This window comes from Stegodyphus dumicola, chromosome X2 (genome assembly GCF_044657685.1).
Source record: "Stegodyphus dumicola isolate Sdum_Otavi_A_Nest chromosome X2, ASM4465768v1".
In the NCBI taxonomy this organism is placed as follows: Eukaryota; Metazoa; Arthropoda; class Arachnida; order Araneae; family Eresidae; genus Stegodyphus; species Stegodyphus dumicola.
The window spans coordinates 158907741-158931702 of NC_140781.1; the positions used below are offsets into that span (position 1 = coordinate 158907741).

Sequence of the window (23962 nt, forward strand, 5' to 3'; positions counted from 1 at the left end):
AGGAAGTTTATTTATGGTTCACACGTGAATGCACTGTCATTTTGAATGAAATGTTTTCAGATAATCTTGAAATACTACTGGAAGATTTCCCAGTTTGTTTTCAAATTCCATATTCATTTCATTTAGATGAATAATAGCCGATTTATTATAATTTCTAGCTTTGCAGACGCAAAAATACGGTTTACTTGCACGTAATTTCTCATATCAGTCACGATTCACTTCACAACGTAATACAAACTGGTGGGAAAATGAGACTCTTTTGGCCCAATCTATGGTGAAATTTCGTACAGGGGGGGAAGCAAGGATCAAGTCTGTATTTAATGTGACCGCCCTTATCTTGTTTTGAGGAATCTGGTGAGAGGGGATTTTGGGCATTGCGCTACTTCCCTCTCCGATTTTTTTGTTTCCTTTTCTTTCAGATCGCTTACATATTTTTTCGCCTTTAAATTTTATACCTCATCGATTTTTTTTCCTCATACTGTTCTTTGCTATCTGTTAAATGTCCAAACATGAGAGATAGATTATTCTTCATTGCCTTAAATAAATTCTTAGAATTATGAGCTTATATAAATAACAGTGTGCCTCAATGTGTTAAACTAGCATTAATTAACAAGTAACAAATTATGATAGTAAAATAATTAAACTTAAAATAAATTATGATAGTTAAATTAACAAATACTACGTTTAATTTATGTTTTTAATACATATACTCCGTAATTTATATATATATATATATATATATATATATATCACATCTATTACTTCGTATTCCATACTAAATACCTTGATACGAAGCATTTTAACACTGCCCCTTTCTTTTCTATTTTTTCCCCACAGTATCACATCTATTCAGTATTATCAAGCACACTCAATACACACACCTGTGAGACACTATTTATTGTAAATGAACACTGCTTCCTCTCCTTTTGATTACACTCATGGACACAATCGTATTTTAGAATATTTTCTACTTCTTTTCTTTTTCTTTCTATAGCCCCCCTTTTTTTCCCCTCTATTATTTTTGAGCCATTTATTTTAAATTTTATTTTGTCCCATTTTTTCTTCCTGGCCTTTCGAACTCGTACAAAATGTACGAAGTTCTTTTTTACTCTCTCTGAAATATGAAATTGCTCCCCTTTCTATATACCTTTCCTTCGCACCTAAGCGTTGATTTTTCGCCCATCGGTGACAACGACTTAGCGGGTGCAAAACAAGACTGCTGTCATCTGTCTGTCTGTCCTTGTTTTGAGAGTTGTAACTCATTCACGTTCACGTTGTAATATGTGTAATTGTACATAATTTTACGTTCTGTGTCTATCATATCACAATGGAAAGTAGCTTAAAAGGTTAGTAGTGTTTTGTTATTTTATACGTGTAAGTGACCTTAATCTGAAACATTTAATAATGAGTTGTTATTGTATATGGCATGTTCTTGTGACATGAGTGTAATTAACCCCTTTCTGCGTTTAAATTCGTACCCTTTCGTGTGTGTTCAAAAGTTTTGCCGTTTTACAGCTCGATTATTTTTTTCCAAAAAAAAAAATAGCGTATGTTTTCTGTAAAGGAATTATTTTGATTTATTCATTTATATAATTGAAATCTACTCTTTGCGTAGTTTGATCATCGTTTATGCTGTGAAAAAGAAAGTTCCGTATGATCATTTAAATTTGCCCATGATTGAATCTTGAAAAAAAGAGAATGAGACGTAACTGTTGTTCATTTGCGTAATAGTTTTAAAATCAGTTATACCATTTTCGCTGATCTTTAGAATTATGGTAACAGGTAGTTTGGCGACATTTTGGAGGCGATAAAGGTTACTACCTAGGACTTTGGGAATAATGTGAGAAGTACTCAGTTCCGATTACGCATTATTTTGTGTGAGGGAAATGAGAGATCATGAGATATGTCATGTGACATTAATGGACGAATCACTGTTCTTTAATCGGAAAAGGGGGTAAATTTGTAAAAATATCTGCTGTACAGCATTAGTTTCATTCTATGTTCTGTGAAACAGTGTTGTTTAATATTTGGATCCCATGCCCCTATATAAAGTAAATCCGAAATTTTTATTGCGTTTATGTGTAATTGAAAAGAATTGCTGGTTGATCTTTGGATTATGGTAACTTGGTGATTTGTTGGCGAAAATTTAGCGACCAACTCTGCTACAGCAACCTTCTACTTTTTTTTTCGGTGCCATTTTGTCTTCACGAAGTAAAGACATGTTTCTTCTCTTTTTATTTACTGAACACTCATTCCAACAATCTGCTAGCCGAATTACACTTATGCTAGAAATTTTATGGAATAACATTTGTCTACTTAATGATGACAAATATTAACTGCAAAATTGGGAAAAAGTGCAGAATCGCAAACTCCTTCCAGCGTTTTTCAGAATCGAACATACACAGTAACCATGTACACGTCGACTTATTTTTACTTAAAAAAACATCCCAGAATTGCACAAAAATGGCATTGCGCACACTCTTCACTTTATCTATGTACACTGCTTTTTTCTCATAAATTAGAAAAATTTGCAGGAAAATTTTGTGAATCTTTAAACTCGGTAAAAAGCACATATATGAAATTAACCTGATTGCGAAAAAGTTTATACCCTTTCCAAGGAGGAACATTTCCACGTATAAAATAAATAAAATATCCAAAAACTATTCCCTCTAAATTATCTATTATAAAACGTCACCAACGAATTTATAACGCAAACATTAAAAATGTTGCAAATACTTAGTGTCACATATTTAAATTATTTCCATGCACGTTTACTTCTACTGAAACGTATTCCAAATTGCTACAAACATATAATTCACAAAATAACTATCATTTAATTAAAATATAATTAAACCATGTACACGTCGACTTATTTTTACTTAAAAAAAAAATCCCAGAATAGCACAAAAATGGCATTGCGCACATTCTTCACTATATTCATGTACACTGCTTTTTTCTCATAAATTAGAAAAATTTTGTGAATCTTTAAATTTGGTAAAGAGGACATATATGAAATTACCTGATCGCAAAAAAGTATATGCCCTTTCCAAGGATGAACATTTGCACGTATAAAATAAATAAAATATCCAAAAACTTTTCCCTCTAAATTATCTATTATAAAACGTCACCAACGAATTTATAACGCAAACATTAAAGATGGTTCCAAATACTTAGTGTCAAATATTTAAATTCTTTCCATGCACATTTACTTCTACTCAAATGTATTCCAAAATACTACAAACATATAACTCACAAATCACGCTCATTAAATTAAAATATAATTAAATTAAAAAGCACTACTTAAAATATAAATAAGAACATACATTAAATTAATAAAAATTAGCTTACAATCCTAATTACTTTAAACTAATTTATTTCTAATAACAATTTCCCAATAATACCATATTAATTTATTTATTCCTTACATTTATTTATTCTTTACATGCATAAAAATAATATCCTCAAATGATTAAAAATACTAACTTACCTAATCTTCTTCACAATCTTGATTGCATGGCGGATAAACTTTTCTTATACATTAAATAATCCAGTAGTCAACTCGCAGTCTATTCACCCACTAATAAGAAATTAATAAAATTTACCCCAACATGCTCATTAATATAACTCACAAATCACGCTCATTAAATTAAAATATAATTAAATTAAAAAGCACTACTTAAAATATAAATAAGAACATACATTAAATTAATAAAAATTAGCTTACAATCCTAATTACTTTAAACTAATTTATTTCTAATAACAATTTCCCAATAATACCATATTAATTTATTTATTCCTTACATTTATTTATTCTTTACATGCATAAAAATAATATCCTCAAATGATTAAAAATACTAACTTACCTAATCGGTTGATCTTTACAATATGGTAACTGGTAGTTTGGCGACATTTTAGAGGCGATAAAGGTTACTACCTGGGACTTTGGTAATAATGTGAGCAGTACTCAGTTCCGATTACGCATTATTTTGTGTGAGGGAAATGAGAGATCATGGGATATGTCATGTGATATTAATGGACGAATTACGGTTCTTTAATCGAAAAAGGGGGGGAATCAGGAAAAAATCTGGAAATTTTGTATTTGGTTTATTCTCTGTTGTGTGAAACAGTGTTCGTGAATTTTTGGATCCCATGGCCGTAACTAAAGAAAAGTTTATCGGACACGTAATCAAGATTCTGAAGAAGATGAGGTAAGTTAGTATTTTTAATTATTTGAGGATATTATTTTTATGCATTGTTCTAAATGTAAGGTGGAAGTAAAGGAATTTGGTATTATTGGGAAAATTGTTATTAGCAATGATTTAGTTTAAAGTAATTAGGATTGTAAGGTAATTTTTATTAATTTAATGTATGTGCTCATTTATATTTTAAGTAGTGTTTTTGAATTTAATTATATTTTAATTAAATGATAGTTATTTTGTGAATTTTATGTTTGTAGGAATTTGGTATACGTTTCAGTTGAAGTAAACGTGCATGGAAATAATTTAAATATTTGATACTAAGTACTTGTAATGCTTGCAGTATGAATTCGTTGGTGACGTGTATAATGTAATAGATGTTTTAGAGGTAAAAGTTTTTGGATATTTTATTTATTTTATATGTGGAAATGTTCATATTTGGAAAGGGTATATACTTTTTCGCGATCAGGTAATTTCATATATGTTCTTTTTACCGGGTTTAAAGATTCAGAAAATTGTCATGTATTTTCGTGAAATTTTTCTAATTTATGAGAAAAAAGCAGTGTACATGGATATAGTGAAGAGTGTGCGCAATGCCATTTTTGTGTAATTCTGGGATGTTTTTTTAAGTAAAAATAATTCGACGTGTACGTGGTTTATGTGTATGTGTTATTTTGAAAAACCCGTAAGGAGTATGGTATTGTGCATTTTTTCCCAATTTTGCAGTGAATATTTGTCATGATTAAGCAGTTTTGTTAGATAAAATTTCTAGCATAAGTGTAATTCGGCTAGTAGATTGTTGGAAGAAGTGTTCAGTAGATAAAAAGAAAAGTAACATGTCTTTACTTTGTGAAGACAAAATGGCGGCGGGAAAAAAAAAATAGAGGGTTGCTGTAGGAGTGTTGGTCGCCAAATTTTCGCCAAAAAATCGCCAAGTTACCATAATGTAAAGATCAACCAATACTTTTTCGTGAATTTTCAGCAGTGATGCAGATAATCAGAAGGGTAAAAATATATTTACAGGTACCCCTTGGCAAAAATTGATGATTTTTAGCGGTACATGGATACCGAGTTTGTGCAATTCTTTGTGCGCAAAGCCAAAATAACAAGACAAAGAATTGCACAAACTTGGTATCCTTGTACACATTGACCTATTTTCACTTAAAAAAAATCAGAGAATTCCACGAACTAGGCTTTGTTTACTCCCTTGACTTTATCCATGTACATATCGACCTATTTCCACTTTAAAAAAATCAGATAATTCCACAAACTATGCATTGCACACTTCCTTGACTTTGTCCATGTACACATCGAATTATATTCACTTAAAATGTCAAAGGAGCAGCGAAACAAAAAAATATATATAATCTCGATAAACTACATTTTAAATCAAACAATGAAATAACACAAAAAAGAAAATTCATCTTTGCATCAAGGTAAGGAAATATCCACTTACCTTATTTATGAATTAACATGTCTTCAGTCAAACAAAATTCCTTAACAACATCCAAAAACTTCCTAAAATTATCTGAACTAAAATCTGTATACTGGCGTCGCCACATAAATGTACAGAATATCCTCCCTAGCGCCATTCCAACATTTGACCATATGCATTTCCTTCCTACAAACAGGATACTTAATAATGGCTACTAAATAACCTTCTTTCCAAATCATACAGAAACTTCAAATTAATCTTATGACATTCAGCTATTTTACCGTCTAAACCACTAAACAAGCAATATACTTCCTAACCAACACACTCATTAGTTCTTACGAATTTACCGCAGTCATGCAACTGATTACGTCATAATAGGGTTTCCATAACATTCAACTACTCGGGCTAACATAAATGAAACAACAACTTTGCTCTAATACAAGGGGTACCCATCTCTCTACTGTAACTGATTAATTTAAATTTATGTACAATTTGAAACAAAAGGGAAAAAAGCATTAATTAACTGTGTGTAAATAAAGGTTTACTTAGAAGCCATTATAAGTGTCCTGTTTGTACAAAAGAAAGAAGTATGGTCGAATGTCAGAATACCGGCACTACAGAGGATACTTTTCACTCTTATTTTTGTGAATTTATGTGGCGATGCCAGTATACAGATTCTAGTTCAGATAATTTTAGGAAGTGTTTGGGTGCTGTTAAGGAATTTTGTGTGACTGAAGACATGGAAATTTCTAAATACAGTAAGTGGATATTTCCTTTGTGTAGTGCTAAGATGAATTTTCTTTTTTATGTTATTTCATTGTTTGGCTAGACTGAAGATTACGATCCAAGTGAGCCAAGTGAAGCGAAATCGCGCCAAATCTAGTAACTTCTTGGCTTAAATACGAATCGATGCTTTCTGATCATTTATTGCTCATTTACTGCTTATTACAATTTCTTAAATTTCGTGATAAAATGCTTTACTCCAATTTGCTACTGTCTTAAAAATAGTATATGATATTATGAAAACTTTTAACATTGTTGATCCGATAAAATGCATAGTTATTAACTTTCAAATACTTTAGATAAAGTGCAGAATCGCATACTTATTTGGCATTTGCAAGAGTAAGAAGAATTGGATTTTTGTCAATTTTCTTTGACCTTTTTGAAGTGAAAATTAGGTCGATGTGTACATGGATAAAATCAAGGGAGTACGCAATGCCATTTTTGTGCAATTCTGGGATTTTTTTAAAGTGAAAATAGGTCAATGTGTACATGGATACGTGCAATTCTTAAAAACACTCCAAGCAGTGGGTGATTCTGCACTTTCTCCCTTTTTCGTTGTTTTTCTTGAAGTCCTGTTTTAGATATTTTTGCATGATCTATTTTTTGCATGTCTACAGAATTAATTCAAATTCGCAACCATCTAATATGGCGATATGATGAGTTAGCGATTTTCTAAAATGCACGAAAACAAGCGATTTGGCAACTTATCAATTATTTGAAAACACGCCAAACTGGACCGTAATATCCAGTTTTACCCATTGTTTGATTTAAAATGTAGTTTATTGAGATTATATATTTTTTTGTTAGGCTTTAGTGTAGGATTGGTTGCTCCTTTGACTTTTTAAGTGAAAATAGATCGATGTGTACATGGATAAAGACAAGTGAGTGTGCAATACCAAGTTTGTGCAATTCTCTGATTTTTTTTACCTGAAAATAGGTCGATGTGTACATCGATGTGTACAAATCGCCACCATACAAAGGCAAAATAACAAATTAAAGAATTCTTGGTGTCCATGTACCGCCAAAAACGGCAAGTTTCGCCAAGGGGTACACGTCAATATATTTTTACCAATTAATCTTACCACATTCAGCCATTTTACTGTGTAAACCACAAAATAAGAAGCAACTTACTTCCTAACCAACATCCAACGCACACAAGCCCTTACAAATCTTTTCTCATCATTCAAATTCACTGCAGTTGTGCAACCAATTACGTCATAATAGGGTTTCCATAATATTCAACTACTCAGATTACCATAAATGAAACAACAACTTTGAGATAATCCAAGGGGCAAGCTAAAAACCTGGTGAATCCATCCAAACTAAAAAACTAGTGAAAAGTTTCAACCTTGAATGAAACAGAATGACACTGAGAGAGTGCCAACATCCTGCCCTCATTATAATCATAAACAGACATTACAAAAGTTAAAAGTAAGCATTTGAATCACTAAAGCACTTTCAAGTTAAAACAATTGTTACAAAATCAGATACTACCATACTGATGCAATCTTAGTTATAGAACAACAATACACAGATAATTAAAATCCATACAAAATAACTTGATACTGTTATGTTCCAGTTCAGTCTGTTTAAATATCCTGCATTAGTCTTTGTCTAATAGAACATCATCATCTTTAAATCCCATTAGTCCTCTAGACCAGTGATTATTCTTTATTTTCAGCGAACTGTATATTTCGCAAGGTACAAACAAGGTTTTCTTATTTAATTCTACTATCTAATTATTATTAAACTTGACAAACATTTTTTTAAATCCAGTTCTCCATTCAAGAGTATTTAGGAGAACCATATTACCTAGAGCCTAACTTCCGTCCAGTCTAAAAAACTGGCGAAAAGTCTTGAATCTCGAAAGGAACAGTCAGACCAAGAAGAGTGCCAGCAGTAATTAATGGTAAAATTTATTACACTTGATTCTTGCTATTATTGTTTGTAACTGGAATAAGATGCCGTATGTTTGATAGTATCAAGAAATCCTTTTATGACCCCAAAGCATATAAAAATATGAAGTCAATTTTAATAAATTAAAATTTCTTTAATTTTTATTTTCCTAGGTAGTTTGCAATGTATTGTGTATTTTAATAATTATTAATGTACTTAATTTTTTGGAGAGGTTGATTATTTTTAAAAACTAAAATATATTTATAGAGTTAATGGCAAGACTCACTAATCAGGTTGTGGATAACATAAGACCTGCTTGTAAGAAATGTGGTTATCGTAAGTATTTATTGATTTCAATATTTCTGCTTAAGAGTAAATTTTTTTAAAAGATCTAAGTTTTAAAAACCTTCTGATTCGTTAAAATATTCTCAGATGTTGATAAAGTCTGTATGAACCAAATGCATTCAGAAAGTAAGAATCAACTTCTGTTATTACATTTCAGTGTTGTTCTGCTGTTACTTACAGGGTGTGATTCATAAAGTTTTAAGACTTACCTCAGAACTAGAAATTTATTGGACAAGTACAGTGGACTAAAATTCTTCAAAATATGATCCTTCAGCATCAACACAGCGCTGCCAGCTCGTCTTCCACTGTTCGTACCCCTTCTGGAAGGCATCGGGCATCATGCTGTCAAGGTCTGGCGTCAGTGAAGTCGAATAGCTTCCCTTTTAAGCCTGTGTTGATTTAGGGTAAGAGGAAAATGTCACTTGGAGCCAAGTCAGGGCTATAGGGTGGCTGCGGCAGTGTTGTCGCGTTGAACTTGACCAAAACTTCGGCGGCTGCACGCAACGTGTGAGCGGGCGCATTGTTGTGGGGGAGAATTTGATCACCAGGCGGATGCGGTGGACTAAATCTCTCAAGCGTCAGTGCACTCCAGCGTAAAAGTCACCTGTAACAGTCTGTCCACGAATAACAAACTCCTTGTGAATCACTCCTTTACCATCAAAAAAAAAAAAAAAACAGCATGCACTTTATACACGACTTGCTCATGCGAGATTTCTTGGGCTTCAGCGAGGAAGCAGTGTGCCATTCTGAGCTTTGACGCTTCGACTCAGGATCATACTTGTAAACCCAGGTCTCATCACCAGTAACCACTTTCTCCAAAAGGTTCGGATCAACATTCAACCGTTGGAGCATTTCCTGGCAAACAGTCATGCCCCATTTCTTCTGATCCACTGACAAAACTTTAGGCACCAGTTTCGCACTCAATTTTCGCATCATCAAATTCTCCATCACAATCCTCCACACCATATTCTGACCGAGTCCCAGTTCATCGGCAGTTAATCTAGTACTAAGACGACGGTCATTGTTTAAAAGTTCCCGCACTCTCGCCACATTTTGATTTGTTCGGCTTGATGATGGCCTCTCAGAGCGGTCATCGTCTTCAACATTTCCACGCCCATCTATGAAGCGTTTGTGTCACATGAAAACCATTGCACGGAACATGGCTTCTTCTTTCCTTAACCCTCTCGCTGTGCAACCCGCGATTTCCGCTGGTATGAAATTTTGCCATCTATTTAACTGCGCAACCCGCTCTTTCCCCGTTCAGGGTTTGTTTTCTGCTTTTTTGTGATTATTAATTGTTTAATTAGATGTGGACTAACTGATGACATTAGTTGTCCACATTTCTGCCAAATATACATGAATACGTAATGTAGCATTTTGCGTGTGCTTTTCAGAGCTCAAAGATGTCTGGCAGGAAGTGTTTCACGAGTGATATAATGTATATCCTTGACGATATTTCCGACACTGATAGTAGTTCTGACTCTGACTTCAAGTATACTGAAGATAGTTATAGCGAAACTGATGAGAATTTCTTGGAATCCTCTGCAAATAGTGATGAATCTGAAAATTCAGTTTCTATCAAAAACGTTCGACAGTGGTGCAAAATTGATATATATGTTTTGATTGATTGAAAAAAATTTATATATATAATATATATGTTTTACCTTTGTATTTTATAAAATAAATCATAATTTAACCAATATTAATTTTCAAAATTTTCCTTTTACATAATTATTCTTCAGTTTCACTATTCTGACAACCTTTTTCTATGATCTAATTCCATATTGAAAAAAACCTCTTTTACAAAAATATTTTTTTATATTTTTACTCTAAAACATATGTAGATTTGAAATATGTAATAAAAATATGCGATTTTTGAACATATTTTGATTTTAAAAAAAGTATGCAGTGAGAGGGTTAAAGACCTCTTGAATCATACCGTTAGTGTCCATGGAGATTTTGTTCAGTCGCACGCAAAATTTAATCCCATAATGTTGCTCCAAGTGCTGCTCCATTTTTGCCTCTCCCACTTTTCGACCCAGGTCAATGACACGCACTCACTCTGCAAGCGATGCACACTCTCCTGAGTTCCGGAGGCAACTGCCGCAGCGTCAGTTCGTTCCCGAGACACCCCACCAGGTGGAACCGGTCCGTGCGCACTCCCGTACTCAGAAATGAACCAGTCTTGAAACTTCTGACTCACATCCTGTACATTCAATTGCCCCTCTTTTTTGCATAATTAAAAAAATGCGAGTATGAATTTTGCTTAACATTAATTACATTTAATTCATATAAATCTGCATTTTAAATCATTAAATTAGCCTTGTGGAAATGCTGATTTTCTTATTACTTGTAGGGCATTTGCACACAATATATTTATCTAGTCAGCAATAAAATGAAGCTTTCTTAAGATGATAGTTTATACTTATAAAGCTTGTCGTCTCAGAAGTCCTAATACTGATAATTATTATCTAATCTCTAATAATTATCAGTATTTGGGATTGTCAGTTTTTATGATAAATTGAGCCTGTTGAAGGTTATAAGAGTGTCTTGAAGAAAAATACCAAGGAAAGCATGCTGAATTAAGATGGATATACAGTCAAAAGTCGTTAATTCGGACACCCATAATCCAGAATGATCTATAATCCGGACCTCAAAGCTACAAACTTTCTGCGTATGTGTGGTGTTTACGCGTGCGCGTAAGACCTTTACGGCTGCGAATATGCATGTGCGCATGCCCAAAATACGTTTACGCATGCACGTTTAATGTATAACGGACGGTATAAGCTAAGCTAAAATGATCTAATTCAGTTAATGTTGCAGATTGCGTTGTTCCTTAATCTTCGAATTAGATCAGGCTTATTTTTTGAAGACTGTTAGAGCAATTTTATAAAAGTAAGCTGGAACTTTCGATTATGTCAAATATAATTTCTGATATATATTTACTAATATGTAAAGGATCTACAAAGCGAAAGTATGTTTTGAAGTCCATTAAACAAAAAGTGGAATTGCTGCAAAAAAATGGATAAAGGCATATTCTTTGTTTATCTAACCATTCCGAAATGTGTTTATCAATTTCACGCTGCTCTGCGGCGGGGGGGGGGGGGATGCTGCGACGCGCAGTGAATTGGAAGTTGATCTGTCAGCACTATCCTTATCTTCAGGGCAGATGTTTTTATTTTATTTGGCTTGTAATTCCTTACTAAGTGTAGTATTTTATCTCAATGTACTCCGTCTTTGATATGATTTAAATCAAATTCCTCGTCATTATAATTCGCTTCTGATAGCGAAGAAAGTAACAGAGGTTATTGAAAACGAAAAATTTTCGATTGACAAATTAGTTGGTAGACACAGCAATTATAGGACTTGAACAGCGGAACTTTGTAACTGAACAAGAAATTTGTCTGTTTATAGAATCAAAGAGAAAGTATTATCACATAAAAAACGAAGCAACTTAAACAACTTACATTGAAAGAAATGTTTAATAAAGTAAACAAATAAATATTAAGCTTTTTTTTTTTTTTTTTTTTTTTGTAAATTTTGATACCCTTTAGATCATAATTCTTCTTTATTTCATAAATTACAGTTTCATATTTTTAATTTTATAATTTCTGCATGCCATCTTACCAGATTTAAACTGATGATCTATAATCCGGAATCGCCGAAGTCCCGACGAGTCGGGATTAACGACTTTTGACTGTATTAATTCCAAAGATAAGTTGTGAATAACAGCCAAAAAATGAGGGGGAAAACTTATTGTTTATTAATAATTTAACTACTTAAAATATTCGTACTGTTCTGTTCTTGGTACCATATTCAGAAATGTGTGTATGCGCATATGTATACGTACATGCATGCATGAATTCATCCATCCACACATACTTACATGCAATGCATTCAAACATTTCTGAATGTGGTCCTGATAACAGAACAGTGCCAACGTATTCTTTATGACAGACCACCAGTAGTATCTCAACCCCCCCCCCAAATTTAATGCTATTTTGTTTATGAGACATCTTAACCTAATATTAATCATTTAAAATTTATGAAATTCAAAAAAGAAAGAAAAGAGTTCATAAACATGTACTGAATTTAAGACACAATAACACGCTGAATAAATACTAATTCAGAAGTCAAACAACAAAAATCAGCGTTATATTTACAAAATTTTCACAGGACTAGTTTCGATGGTTTTACCGAACCACCATCTTCAGCTGCAAAACCGCAAATGAACCAGATAGGAAATAATGATTAGATAAGATAAGAAAGCCTGGACAAGAATAAGCAAGTGGCGCCATCTGTTGGTGAAACCAGAACTAAAACATAATTTCTTTAAAGGCCGAAGGCAAATTTGGATTGGAATTAGGATCGTTAACTAGAACAGAAAGATTTTTATGAATGTGAAATGCCTCTAGAAAATCCAGTTCTCTAATGGAAGATGTTTTTTGAATAATTTTGGCAGCAGAAAAACTGAAAGTGTGGTTTTCGGACCAACAATGTTGAGCAACAGAAGACTTCTGTGTTTCCTTTTTTCTAACATATGCCTCATGTTCCTTGACGCGAAATTTTAAGGCTCTCTTAGTTTGGCCAATGTAAATTAAACCACACTGGCAAGGAATCCTATAAATACCCCAGGAATTCATATCCGGAATGGGGTCCTTGAGTATGGAACTCGGAATTTTATTGATGGGAGAATAAACAACCCGAAAGTTAAATTCCTGCAAAATATGTGCAACTTTATAGCTAATTGATGGAAAGAAGGGAATGACAATAGAATTTTTATAATCTCCTAAAACAAGAGTGTGCCTTTTAGTGTGTTGAGATGAGAATTTTTTAACTGCTTGATTAATAATGTTGGGTGGAAATCACCTGTCAATAGCTATTGCTTTTAAATAATTTAGTTCTTCATCAAGGGCTAGTTTGGAGGAGCAAACTTGAAGAGCACGGAAAACATAGGAATAAAATGAAGCTAACTTTTGTTTAGTCGGATGACATGATTTAAAGTGTGGTGGAAGGCAAACCGATGAAGGTTTACGGTAAACCGTAGTACTGAAGTTGGATGTGTTACGTGTGACCAGAATGTCGAGAAACGGAAGAGAATTGCAAGTCTCAAGTTCAAAAGTGAACTGAATAGCAGGATCAATAGAATTCATTGTTGAAAGAACTTTATTTAAATCATCTTTATTACCTTCAAACAGAGTAAAAGTATCGTCTACGTAGCGGAACCATGCCGGGAAGTTTAAAGTTTCAAACAATTTTGATTCATAATAATGCATGTAGATATCAGCCAGGATGGGACTGAGGGGGCTTCCCATGGCTAATCCCTCAGTTTGCTTGTAATATTTATTTTGGAAAACAAAATGTGTTTGTTTCAAACAGAGTTGAGTGAGAGAAATTAGCTCATCAATTTCGATGCAAGAGAAATGAAATTCGCGAAGTCTGGTTTCTAGACATCTTAATGCACCCTCCACTGGGACATTGGTGAATAATGATTTTACATCAAAAGAAACCATGAGTAAATTACTAGGAGAAATGTTTTTAACTTTTTTTACAAACTCTATTGAATTTTTTATGGTATAAATGTTATTGTCTAATAGAGTTGAAAATCTAGAAACTAAATATTTAGCTAATGGATACGAGGCAGTACCTAAATTTGATACAATAGGACGGAAAGGAATACCACTTTTATGAATTTTGGGAAGAGCATATAGTCTGGCACAATTCGCAACAGATGGGATAAGTGAATGTTTTAAGTTGCCTGAAATGATTTGCGAAGATTTGATCGCAGTTTTTATTTTTGACAAGTCCGAAGGTGAAGGATCTTTAGGGATCGGATTATATGGTCCTTCGTTTAAGAGTTTAGTGACACCATCGATGTAAGTGTTCCTATCCATGACGACTATCTGGCCATCTTTGTCGGCCTTTGAAACAATAATATCCAGGTTAGAATGAATTTCACGCAATGTAGCTCTTTCTCTCGCAGTTAGATTTGGTTTCAAAGGTTTATTATTGAATTTCACATTATGAGCGATAAGATGCCTAATCATTTCTTTCTGTGAATCTGAAACTTTACTGAACTTGAAAGCTTTTTCGATAGGAGCCAAAATCTTTGGAATCGAGGGTTTACAGGTTTGTGAGAAGTTAAAATTATATTTTAGAATTCTCTCTTGTTCTTCTGAAAGACTAACATTAGAAATATTAACTATTGGCTTGATGTTTACAATGGGAAGATTTTTTTAACTACTTGAACTGGAAGATTGTAAAAGAAGTTTTTCGAGTTTAACTGCAAGGGTGTTTTTATGACGGTTAACTGCATTCTCCGTTCTAGACCAAGACGTTTTTTCAAGGACAGTGAATTTTGGATATGATTTCGCGAGTTCCAGATGAAGCTTATAGAGTTCACGTTCAATTTTGGACAATTGTTGACGTGTATCCCTTATGACGGACCGAAGTAAGGCAAGCTTGCAATTTAACAGAATTCTTGAAACGCGACTCGAAGGTTTTTGATTAGATTTGATTTGAATAAAATTGGGGATCAATTTTTTACATTTACATTTAAGTAAAAAGTCAACATGATTCAGGAATTTTTGCCGTTTCAGGCGTAATTTAGTGAAACGATTAACGGATGAAGGCATGATAAACAATACAGAAAATCAAACTAAATTAACTATACAATAATAAAGCACACACAAAACAGCAGAAAAATCCCTTACTGAAATTAATAGAAAACAAAACGTTTGTAAGCAAAATGCATGAAATCAGACAAGCAAAGCAAAATATCCAAATATACAAAATATAAACATAACTTGAAAATTGCAAAAAAGTACTTACTGAAACTCACGCAATCACAAAATGGAGGCCACACCACGTGCAAAAAAGAAAGCAAAAAATAAGCCTGTTTGGGGCTTCTATAATTAAGACACAATAACACGCTGAATAAATACTAATTCAGAAGTCAAACAACAAAAATCAGCGTTATATTTACAAAATTTTCACAGGACTAGTTTCGATGGTTTTACCGAACCACCATCTTCAGCTGCAAAACCGCAAATGAACCAGATAGGAAATAATGATTAGATAAGATAAGAAAGCCTGGACAAGAATAAGCAAGTGGCGCCATCTGTTGGTGAAACCAGAACTAAAACATAATTTCTTTAAAGGCCGAAGGCAAATTTGGATTGGAATTAGGATCGTTAACTAGAATAGAAAGATTTTTATGAATGTGAAATGCCTCTAGAAAATCCAGTTCTCCAATGGAAGATGTTTTTTGAATAATTTTGGCAGCAGAAAAACTGAAAGTGTGGTTTTCGGACCAACAATGTTGAGCAACAGAAGACTTCTGTGTTTCCTTTTTTCTAACATATGCCTCATGTTCCTTGACGCGAAATTTTAAGGCTCTCTTAGTTTGGCCAATGTAAATTAAACCACACTGGCAAGGAATCCTATAAATACCCCAGGAATTCATATCCAGAATGGGGTCCTTGAGTATGGAACTCGGAATTTTATTGATGGGAGAATAAACAATCCGAAAGTTAAATTTCTGCAAAATATGTGCAACTTTATAGCTAATTGATGGAAAGAAGGGAATGACAACAGAATTTTTATAATCTCCTAAAACAAGAGTGTGCCTTTTAGTGTGTTGAGATGAGAATTTTTTAACTGCTTGATTAATAATGTTGGGTGGAAAGCCCCTGTCAATAGCTATTGCTTTTAAATAATTTAGTTCTTCATCAAGGGCTAGTTTGGAGGAGCAAATTTGAAGAGCACGGAAAACATAGGAATAAAATGAAGCTAACTTTTGTTTAGTCGGATGACATGATTTAAAGTGTGGTGGAAGGCAAACCGATGAAGGTTTACGGTAAACCGTAGTACTGAAGTTGGATGTGTTACGTGTGACCAGAATGTAGAGAAACGGAACAGAATTGCAAGTCTCAAGTTCAAAAGTGAACTGAATAGCAGGATCAATAGAATTCATTGTTGAAAGAACTTCATTTAAATCATCTTTATTACCTTCAAACAGAGTAAAAGTATCGTCTACGTAGCGGAACCATGCCGGGAAGTTTAAAGTTTCAAACAATTTTGATTCATAATAATGCATTTAAAGAATGCAGTTAACCGTCATAAAAACACCCTTGCAGTTAAATTCGAAAAACTTCTTTTACAATCTTCCAGTTCAACTAGTTCAAAAAATCTTCCCATTGTAAACATCAAGCCAATAGTTAATATTTCTAATGTTAGTCTTTCAGAAGAACAAGAGAGAATTCTAAAATATAATTTTAACTTCTCACAAACCTGTAAACCCTCGATTCCAAAGATTTTGGCTCCTATCGAAAAAGCTTTCAAGTTCAGTAAAGTTTCAGATTCACAGAAAGAAATGATTAGGCATCTTATCGCTCATAATGTGAAATTCAATAATAAACCTTTGAAACCAAATCTAACTGCGAGAGAAAGAGCTACATTGCGTGAAATTCATTCTAACCCGGATATTATTATTTCAAAGGCCAACAAAGGTGGCCAGATAGTCGTCATGGATAGGAACACTTACATCGATGGTGTCACTAAATTCTTAAACGAAGGACCATATAATCCGATCCCTAAAGATCCTTCACCTTCGGACTTGTCAAAAATAAAAACTGCGATCAAATCTTCGCAAATCATTTCAGGCAACTTAAAACATTCACTTATCCCATCTGTTGCGAATTGTGCCAGACTATATGCTCTTCCCAAAATTCATAAAAGTGGTATTCCTTTCCGTCCTATTGTATCAAATTTAGGTACTGCCTCGTATCCATTAGCTAAATATTTAGTTTCTAGATTTTCAACTCTATTAGACAATAACATTTATACCATAAAAAATTCAATAGAGTTTGTAAAAAAAGTTAAAAACATTTCTCCTAGTAATTTACTCATGGTTTCTTTTGATGTAAAATCATTATTCACCAATGTCCCAGTGGAGGGTGCATTAAGATGTCTAGAAACCAGACTTCGCGAATTTCATTTCTCTTGCATCGAAATTGATGAGCTAATTTCTCTCACTCAACTCTGTTTGAAACAAACACATTTTGTTTTCCAAAATAAATATTACAAGCAAACTGAGGGATTAGCCATGGGAAGCCCCCTCAGTCCCATCCTGGCTGATATCTACATGCATTATTATGAATCAAAATTGTTTGAAACTTTAAACTTCCCGGCATGGTTCCGCTACGTAGACGATACTTTTACTCTGTTTGAAGGTAATAAAGATGATTTAAATAAAGTTCTTTCAACAATGAATTCTATTGATCCTGCTATTCAGTTCACTTTTGAACTTGAGACTTGCAATTCTCTTCCGTTTCTCGACATTCTGGTCACACGTAACACATCCAACTTCAGTACTACGGTTTACCGTAAACCTTCATCGGTTTGCCTTCCACCACACTTTAAATCATGTCATCCGACTAAACAAAAGTTAGCTTCATTTTATTCCTATGTTTTCCGTGCTCTTCAAGTTTGCTCCTCCAAACTAGCCCTTGATGAAGAACTAACTTATTTAAAAGCAATAGCTATTGACAGGGGCTTTCCACCCAACATTATTAATCAAGCAGTTAAAAAATTCTCATCTCAACACACTAAAAGGCACACTCTTGTTTTAGGAGATTATAAAAATTCTATTGTCATTACCTTCTTTCCATCAATTAGCTATAAAGTTGCACATATTTTGCAGAAATTTAACTTTCGGGTTGTTTATTCTCCCATCAATAAAATTCCGAGTTCCATACTCAAGGACCCCATTCCGGATATGAATTCCTGGGGTATTTATAGGATTCCTTGCCAGTGTGGTTTAATTTACATTGGCCAAACTAAGAGAGCCTTAAAATTTCGCGTCAAGGAACATGAGGCATATGTTAGAAAAAAGGAAACACAGAAGTCTTCTGTTGCTCAACATTGTTGGTCCGAAAACCACACTTTCAGTTTTTCTGCTGCCAAAATTATTCAAAAAACATCTTCCATTGGAGAACTGGATTTTCTAGAGGCATTTCACATTCATAAAAATCTTTCTATTCTAGTTAACGATCCTAATTCTAATCCAAATTTGCCTTCGGCCTTTAAAGAAATTATGTTTTAGTTCTGGTTTCACCAACAGATGGCGCCACTTGCTTATTCTTGTCCAGGCTTTCTTATCTAATCATTATTTCCTATCTGGTTCATTTGCGGTTTTGCAGCTGAAGATGGTGGTTCGGTAAAACCATCGAAACTAGTCCTGTGAAAATTTTATAAATATAACGCTGATTTTTGTTGTTTGACTTCTGAATTATGTACTGAATTGTGATTTTTTAAATTAATTTAACCATTAGTAATAATCTGAACAACAGAAGTGAACTGGCTTAGAGCCATTTAGACATTGACTTGTTACAGGCAACTAGGGTTATCAAGACCAGATTCAGTAATGTATGGATGGATGAATGTGTTCATGTATGCATGTACACTATGAAAAAAAAGCACAGTGGTATATCTCCTGTTCTACTGGGCCGATTGACGAAATTCATCTTGCGTTTTTCTTGTTTCGAGAGCACGACTTAAGATAGTTGTATTAGATTTATATATAGCGTTGTTCTGATACAGGTATTTTGACACAAAATCTGACTTTTTCTGAAGTAACATAACAATTCTTTTCCATGTATCGATTCTACAACTAAAATTATACCAAAGTGCTAAGTTTTGTAAAAATCGCCTGAACAATTTTTTAATAATTAGCTCTCAAAATTTTAGCTCCTAACCTATAAAAATTTAGCCTCGTCTTGAAATGATATACATACCTACAAAAAATTAGTTTTTTATTCAAAATTTCTGAAGATCACGTGAATGTATATATTGGCGCATTTTGAAATTTAGCATATTTAGTGAAAGTGGTAATAGCATCAAATGTGATTTAGGCACTTTGTTAAAATTATTTGAAAGGAGGAGAGACATGACTTTTTTTCTGCTCAAGCACAATGTAAAAATGGAAAAGAAAATAGTTGCCATGTATTACGAAGTTCGCTAAGTGAATTATTCTTGGTTGAAGTTCGCTAAGTGAACTCTGAAAAAAATGCAACAAGATAAATTTTTGAATTTCTCAGTAAATTTTGCACCAAATTTTACATAATTTGAGTCATAGAATTGAAATATGAAAAAAATTGGCATGTAATTTTAGAAAAAGTCTGATTTTGTGTCAAAATGCTTATATTAGAACAATGCTATATATGAATCTAACACATATCCTAAGTCGTGCTTTCGAAACATGAAAAACGCAATTTGAATTCCGTTAATCACCCCAGTAGAACGGGAGATATAGAACCTTTTTTTTTTCTTGCACATTGTAGGTAGATATGTATATGTGTGTATTCATATACATATCTACATAAACTGTGTGTATTCATATACACATATACATACATTTCTTAATCTTGTTCCTATAACAGAAGATTACCGCAACTATCTGCAAAACAGGAAATAAGAAACTTTATATAAATGTTTTACATACATCATGAATCATTTAAAGAGTACTATACCTGGTAATCACTAGCCTTAGATGTAGTTGTCAGATTTCTAGAATGTACTGAACTCTAATAACCATGCATAGCATTTCAACAGGTTTCACAAGCAACATTGCTTTTTTTTTTATATATATATATATATAGCCCAAATGGGCATTACCTCAGAAGGGCTATTAGTCTCAAAACAGCATTTTGTGTCAAGTCATTTTTCAAATTTTTGCCACCAAATTTTTTTGCCCTTTATTATATTTAAAGAAACTAAGTAATGAAAGATCTACATGAATGCATGTATGTTTTTCACATTGTGCAAAAACAATGGTACCTAGCGTCATCAAATTTTGAATAACGTAATCCTCCATCTGAACATGGGCACCTGGAAGCCCAAATTTGGAATTTGTTTTGTTGTCTATTTCGTATTTTGCAAAACTTTAGTGAATTTTTTATTAAAAAAAACTCAACAATTTCAAAGCGAGCAGTGGCAACAGTATAGGGAATAAAATATTTTTATCTCCAGTATGCAAGACTATCAGAAATTCTATGCTGTTAAGATATGCTGTTTTAAAATATATTTTGCACATTGCAGCATTAACCCAATGCTCTCAAAATGTGCATATGTAAATTTTAAAAAAGTGCCCATTTGGGCGTAATATAAAATCTGAAAGCTTTCAGGGTGGGTTTTTTTTTTTTTTTTTATTCATTCCAAGTACTGAGGGTTTTCATAGATAAACACTGTGTTTTTTAACCTAGTTTTAAAATATCCATTTGGTGGGCTTTGCCTGCAGTGTAGTAAAATTGCTATCAGAAAGAGTATTTTCCTACAAACTCCCTGAAGGGAATAATTTCTATGAATCTTTTTTGGTTCTAAGAGTGATCCCAATAAAATTTCCAGTTGAACAAAAGAAACAAAATCCCACTGTTAAATAGATTTATTGATTGATTTTCAGGTTCATTACTTAAAATGTAAAATGCATAACAAACAGGTTTTGGACAATTATAAGTTCTCATCCTTCTATTATTGTAAAATTACACTAATAGCAAGTTCCGTATATTTTAATTGCAAAATCTAGCCTATATAAGTTACATTGTGCTGTGAAAAGATTAAATTAATGATTCAGGAATGTCAAGGCCATACACCTTCCTTTGGGATATAGAGCTGAACGTGTTGAGTTTTTTGGCAAGTCTGATGCATATTCACTGTAACATGGAAATTTTCTTCTAATTCTCATACACAGATGTTATGGTGAGTCATATATCCCAAAATATGAAAGGTTTACCTTCTCACTAAAGATTAACTTGTCCAGTTCTCTGTCAGTGTCGCAGAATATAATTTCTGAAATTAAAAGCACTAGAGTCCTTTAGAAAGCAGTGGGAACCATCGATAGAGATAAATTGAGAGAGTAAGAATAATTAAATAAAATGTAAAGTAATGAATAGTCGTATAATAAACATATAAAAAAGTTAAACAATAAAACAGATTGAAGGTAAGTAAATTAACTGTTTCCCGGTGACTGTAACATGTACATGCCAGCAAGAAATATACTTATATCCAAATTGTTTCCATGAGCAGAAATTATAGTTTCAATTTTTTCATATGGTTCCTTCCATAGGTTTGCATAAACTGAATTTCTGGCAGACAGAGCCATTCTTAAGTATTTTTTCACCTGAGGCAAAGTGGTAAATGTACACACACGCTAACTGCATCTATATACTTTATTTATATACTTATTCAATAAAAGTAGTTACAGTAAATCATATGATGGTAAAAATATATTTACATGTGCCCCTTGGAAGTTTTTGGTGGTACATGGATACTGACTTTGTGCAATTCTTTGACTTGTTATTTTGGCTTTGTGTAGCAGAAATTTTTGCACCAACATTTGCTTCTACACAAAGACAAAATAACAAGTCACCTATTTTCACTTAAAAAAAAAAAATCAGAGTTACACAAACATGGCATTGCACAATCCCTTGACTTTATCCACGTACACATCGATCAATTTTCACTTAAAAAGTCAAAGGAGCATCCAATTCTACAGTAGAGCCAAACAGAAAATACATAATCTCAGTAAACTACATTTTAAATCAAACAATAAAATAGCATAAAAAAAGGAAATTCATCTTATGCATCTAAACGCTACACAAAGCAAAAATCCACTTACCTTATTTAGAAATTTAAGAGTCCTTCAGTCTGTTACAGACAAAATTCCTTAACACCATCTGAAAACTTCCTAAAATTATCTGAAACTAGAATCTGTGTATCGACATCACCACATAAATTCAAAAATATAAGAGTCTACAAACAGGATATTATTATGGCTATTAGTAAACCTTCATTTACACACCAGTCGATTAATGCACTTTTTCCTTTCCGTTCCAAATCGTTCAGAAACTTCAAATAAATCTTATCACATTCACCCATTCAACCATCTAAACCACAAAACAAATAATGTACTTCCTAACCAACACACACCACAAGCCCTTACAAATCTTTTTCCCATCATTCAAAATTTACGGCAATTATGCAACCAATTACATCATAGTAGGGTTTCTGTAATATTCAACTACTGAGGTTACCATAAATGAAACAAGAACTTCGCGATAATGCAAGGGGCACTCTTCAATCTACTCTAACCCATATGACTTATCATATTTTTAATCATAAATTTATGTAGTCTGAAAATCAATAAATGTAATAATTTATTATTTTTAAATGAAAACATCAAAAAGCTCTTTTTTAATTACTTTTGATTTGATAAAATAGTGATGTTTAAAAGTTTCTGTTCAGGCACGAGAAAATTCTGTTTTTAAAACTACATAAACTGTTTTTTATAGTTTAAAGATTTCTGCAGTTTCTCTCATCCTAATATTAGTAATGGACGGCATTAAAAATATTCTTAATACAGTTTCCGAATTCAGATACGATTTCACTAAAATGCAATCTAGTTGAATTTAGAAGATATTGGTAACTACTGTGAATGTATCATAACTTATTTCATTTTGTTTATTTGTTCCTTTTTTCTGTTTTTAAAATGAATTGTTGGTAATTAAAATATTTTATTTTTTGCTAAAACTTTATTTTCCAATTTAATTAGTATTTCATAGCCATTTTTTGTGCAAAATGCAAAAATGCAAAATGGAATTTTTACACTGAAACAAAACTGCTGATTTAATTTAACATTACTGAAAACATTTGCATCTTTTCATGAAATTGCAGCCACATGAATTTGATTGGCAGAAATCTAGGCACTGCTCTATTATCAGGACTGGATTCAGAATGTATGCATATTACATTCATACTTACATATATACATGCAAACAGGAACACATCCATCCATCCATACTACATACATTTCTGAATTCGGTCCTGATAACATAACAATACCGAAATCTAGACGGTGGCGGCCAGCTGCAAGCTAAAATTTATTTTGCTATTTTAACATTTTATCCTGTATCTGGATCAGTAAAGTTGTATTTGTGGTTAACATGTAGTTTTTCATATCCAGCTAATGCCAGTTCTTCCACTTAAACAACTGGAAACCTTGTTGGAGAAAATTCCTAAAACATTCATTCCTCTAGCTGACTGGTAACAGTATCATTCATTACACAGCTATGTATGATGCAGTATAAACAGGCTATTACATTTGGTAACTGGTGTCTTATTAAGAAAAAATAACCATTGCATGCAAAAAAGCCAGAGTTGGGGGAACTTGTGTCTACCTGCAATGGAATAACTGTGTTATGTCGTATGAGACCATTTGCAGCATTCCTACATTTGAATTTTGAATATTTAT

At 32.9% G+C, this 23962-nt stretch overlaps 1 protein-coding gene across 6 annotated transcripts in view; it reads left to right on the forward strand.

The window, feature by feature from the left end:
- Positions 1-1187: 1187 nt before the first annotated feature.
- LOC118188381 (protein SREK1IP1-like) overlaps positions 1188-23962 on the forward strand; it is a 43097-nt gene continuing 20322 nt past the window's right edge. For 3 of the 6 annotated variants that reach the window (XM_085810051.1, XM_035358806.2, XM_085810050.1), the window contains exons 1-2: positions 1188-1346; positions 8578-8646. In XM_085810051.1, the coding sequence (XP_085666177.1) occupies positions 1328-1346; positions 8578-8646 (88 nt within the window). In that variant the 5' untranslated portion in view covers positions 1188-1327. The remainder of the gene's footprint in view (positions 1347-8577; positions 8647-23962) is intronic. The other 3 variants (XM_035358802.2, XM_035358805.2, XM_035358804.2) reach the window with 2 other exon arrangements.